Source organism: Apteryx rowi, unplaced genomic scaffold (assembly GCF_003343035.1).
Source record: "Apteryx rowi isolate R43461 unplaced genomic scaffold, aptRow1 scaffold_1520, whole genome shotgun sequence".
Classification (NCBI taxonomy): Eukaryota; Metazoa; Chordata; class Aves; order Apterygiformes; family Apterygidae; genus Apteryx; species Apteryx rowi.
Window position 1 is genome coordinate 14,035 of NW_020447776.1, and position 4,152 is coordinate 18,186.

At 69.3% G+C, this 4,152-nt stretch overlaps 1 protein-coding gene across 1 annotated transcript in view; it reads right to left on the minus strand.

Moving 5' to 3' along the window:
- Positions 1–1,455: 1,455 nt before the first annotated feature.
- Positions 1,456–4,152, minus strand: part of ZC3H10 (zinc finger CCCH-type containing 10) — a 3,581-nt gene continuing 884 nt past the window's right edge. The window contains exon 2 of the mRNA XM_026059163.1: positions 1,456–3,900. Coding sequence (XP_025914948.1) covers positions 2,663–3,847 — 1,185 coding nt within the window. The 5' untranslated portion in view covers positions 3,848–3,900 and the 3' untranslated portion in view covers positions 1,456–2,662. The remainder of the gene's footprint in view (positions 3,901–4,152) is intronic.

Below are 4,152 nucleotides of genomic sequence, written 5' to 3' on the forward strand. Positions count from 1 at the left end.
GTCCTCAGGGAGGGGGGGTTCCCAGGAGGAGGGACCCCCGGGTGAGGGGGAGCCCTGGGAAAGGGGGCATCGGGGGGGGCAAACCCACCCCAGGCAAGGGGGGGGTCCCTGGGGAAGGGGGAGGACCCCCCTGGTCAGGTGTTGCCCCCCCCCAGGCAGGGGGGACACCCAGGGCAGGGGGGGATCCTCGGTCAGGAGGGATCCCAAGGACGGGAGATCCCAGGGAGGGATCCCCCGGGGGGGGATGCTGAGGATGGAGGGGGGTCCCTGAGCAGGGGGGGTCCCAGGGAGGGGCGTCCTCGAGCAGGGCCTGCCCCCCCCCCGGGCCATCGCATTCAGCTCTGCAGCCTCCCCTCGCGGCCGCTGGTTTCGAATCCGCATTTCCTGCACCTGGAGCGGAGCTTGCAGGAAAAGGCAGGAAGGCCCGTGGGGGGGGGGACACGGTGCCACCCGGCCGCCCCGAGGGGGGAAGCGTCCCACGCCCAGGGCCCGAGCCGGGGAAGGAGGCGGCCGGCGGCGCCTGCAGCTCGGCAAGGCCCATCGGCAGCAGGAGCAGAACCGCCGGTACGGGGTGGCCGCGGCGCTTCCTGCGGCCGGTGCGGCGCGAGGCAGGAACCGCCGCTCCCGCCCTTCCTGCAGCGCCGCAGCGGGGCCGGCTGCCGCCGCCGCCTCCGGAGCTCAGGGCGAGCAGAGCAGCCGAGAGGCAGCGAGAAGCCCCAAATCCCTGGGAATCAGGGTCAGATCTCAGTGGCTGGAGATGCGACGGCCGCTGCAAGCGCGTCCTGGAGCCCGGCTCCAGGTTCCCCCCTCTCTCCCATCTGCTCTCGCTCCCAGAGCCAGGACGGGGAGCGCAGGCCGGCTCCGTCCTCACCCGTGCCCAACGCCGGCTCTGCTGGGGCAGCGGCCGGGGAAGGGGAGGCAGCGGCGCAGGACGAAGCCGGCGGACGCCCCCGTGCCGCAGGCCTGCGCCCCCTCGGGAAACCCGGCCTCGAGAGCCTTCRGAGCGCGAATTTGCCCTTTTTAGGAGAGGCCACCCCGGCCCGCGGCGGAGGAGGAGCGAAGCGGCAGCTGTTCCTCCTACACGAGGCCGCAGCTTGAAATTCCTCGGCTCCGGGCTGCCCCGGCGCGCGGCAGCTCTGCACCCCCGGCGGGGCCCGGGGACCCCCCGGAGCGGGGACACCTCCTGGGCACCCCCAACCGCGGCCCGGCAATGCCGGCTGCCGAGCGCGGCACCGAGCACCGAGCCGGCCGCGTGCCCAGGCTCATTCTCCCGCTTTAAACCATCGCCGAAGCCGCAGCCGGGCCCCGCAGCTGCGCGTCCTTTCTCCCCCGCTGCCGTCGGCCGCGCTCCGGTGCCGGCTTTAACGTACGTCCCGGATGAGCTCGGGAGGGAGCAGCTTCCCCCGGGATGTCTGCCCCAAGAGCGTTCAAAGAGACGCCRTGGCCACCAGCGCGTCGTGGGAGACTGTACAGAGTTATTTTTTTAATAGTTGAAAACTTTACACTGTAATTGGAGAGCTAAAACGCTAGATTAGAAAGTTGGCTGTGCTGGGAGCGCGCTCCCCGCCGCCGCCGCTGCCGCCTCCCGCGCGGTGCAGTCCAGCGCGAAATCAGCCCAGCCGCGACGATGCAAAAGCTACTCTAGGCCCAAGGGGAGCTTCAGTTCTGGGAGGCAAAACTCAAAACAGAAATGAGAAGACAGCGCAAGGGACGTGCGCCTGGAAAAGGGGCTCCGCAGCGGAGGCCTGGCGGGAGCAAGCAGAGTCGCCGGCCCTCGTCGAGCTTGCGGCAGGACGGCGACGGAGGCCGGGCCGGGCTCGGAGGGGTTTGTGGGGAGGCCCGCGACCCCTCCTGGTGCTGCTGACCCGCTCCGTGCCCAGAAACCTGCCCGGGAACCGCAGCCGTGTGGGAAGCTCGCGCCCTCCGCGCCCGAGCCGACCCAGCAGCCGCAGCCGGCGGCTCACAGGCGACTCCGCGGCAGCGCCGGCCCCGAGCTCGGCATGGGCAGCGCTGCACCGGGCCCTCCGGGGAGAGCGGAGGCCCCACGGTCACCTCGCACGGAGCCACGCGAAAGCCCTGGGGCTCCCCCGGCTTTCCAAAGCCCCCGCGGGCAGGGGGGAAGCAGCCGTCGCGCTCCCCCAGGGGCAGCCAGCTCAGCCCCGTCCCCCCTCGGGTCCTCGCGGGGCTCCGGCCGCGCCGCCGGCAAAACGATCCTTGCGTAGCAGGTGGCAGAGCGAGGCCCCCAGCGCCGGGGCCCGGGGAGGGCGGCAGGACGGCGACGGAGGGCACAAGGGACACACGAAGGCGATGAGGTTACTGTACCCTTCAAGTCGCGCGCCATTAACCCCTTCATCCCTGAATACGTTGCCACACAAAGGCTCACGTGGGGCTGCTGAGGGTCAACGGTAACTCAAACCACTCGCCTGCAAGCTGGAAGGAACTTTCTCCCCTCCCGCCTCCACCCGCCTCCCCTCAAAGCCCAGAGATGAAATTCCCAAGGGTTTTTCAGTTTCACATTTGGATTCAGTTCCAGCTCGCCTCCTTCTCTTGCCCCCCGCAAGGGAAAGAGCAAATCCAACCCAAGAGGAGTCTCCCCGGCACGGCGCGGCGCGGCTCCCACCGGCGCTGGTCCGTGGCAGTGTGCGGACGCCCCCGGGGAGCGTCAGTGCGGTATGGCCGTTATCCTCATGCTCTGCGAGGCGATGGGGTACGTCACCATGGGGGTGGTGGCGTGGCTCATGGTGATCCCTCCCAGCGGCTGCGCCATGGACACGGCCACGGGAGCCACCGAAACGGCCACGGGGGCCATGGAGACCGGGGGAGCCATGCCCTGGGCAATGGTTTGAGCCAAAGCAGCGGAAAGCGGGGTGATTTCGGGGTTCATGGGGGGAGCTGCATTGGCGGGGGGGGCTGCCTGGGCTCCAGCGGGAGCTACCAAATCCTGCTGGGACACGGGCCGGGGCTGGAGGGCCTGGCTGCTGAGCGTGGTGTGGGTCTGGGCAATGCTGTGGTTGTAGTTGGTGACGGTGCCCACAGTGGGTGCCAGAGTCTGCTCGGTGGCCGTCGCGGTGGAGCTGAGAGTCATGACTTTGGCCTGGTTTCGGAACTGGGCGTTCTGCTCCAGCAGCACCTCGTTCGTAGCCAGCAGGTTGTTGACCTGCTTCTTGAGGTCCTCCACGCGCTTCCGCAGCATGATGTTCTCCTCCTCCAGCAGCCGGTACTCCACTGTCCGCGGGTTGGTGAAGCTGTACTCGTAGGTCTCGAAGTGCAGCCCGTCCACCCGCCGCCGCTTCAGCACGGGGTCATGGTCGTCGTAGCGGTCGGGGTCGTACATGGGGTCGTAGGGGTCGTAGCGGCGCACGGTGGTGGCGATGCCCTGGTCCCGCGCGGCGATGCCGCGCGCGTCGTACTCGTAGTCCCGCTGCAGGTGCTGGAACTTGCACTTGGCTCCCCGCTGGCAGTCGCCCTTCAAGAAGTCCCTGCAGATGGGCACCTCCTCCTTGCTGTTGGGCAGGTCGGCGGGCGAGAGGCCCAGCCCGGCAGCCACCTTCTGGCGCAGGCGCGGGGGCAGCTCCCCCGTCTTTTTGTAGCAGTCTTCGTCCTCCTTGGTGCCGTGGATGAAGCGGCAGTTGAGGCGCACGCACTCCTTGTTCTGGAAGTCGTGGCAGAAGATGAACTCGTTCTTGCGGACGCCCAGGTTGGTCACCTCGTTGATGTCGGGGTGCCGGAAGCGGCAGCGCTTGCCTCGCTTGCACACGTTGCGCAGGAAATCGCGGCAGATGTCGTCCGAGTTGGCGCCCGCCTCATCGCTGCTGTTGCCGTTGTTGTAGTTGTCGCGATCGGGCATCTTCTCCGCCCCCGCGCCCTCCCCGCCGGAGGGGAAAGCAGCCGCTCAGGGAACTGCCAGAGAGCAAAGGGAGGAATGAGCCAAGGAGGGGAAGGGGAAAACATCACCGAACCACCAAGGAACGGGGCTTTGCGGTCCCCGGCCGCTGTGTCACCGCGAATGAAACAGGAGCCCCGGGGGCGCCCGGCCGCGGCAGCCCGACCCGCCCCGTCGGGGCCAGGAGCCGGCGCTGCGCGAGGCCCCGAGGGGCGCGGGGAGGCCCGGGGGTTTGGGCACCCGCCCCAAAGCGCCCCGCTGCCGCGGCC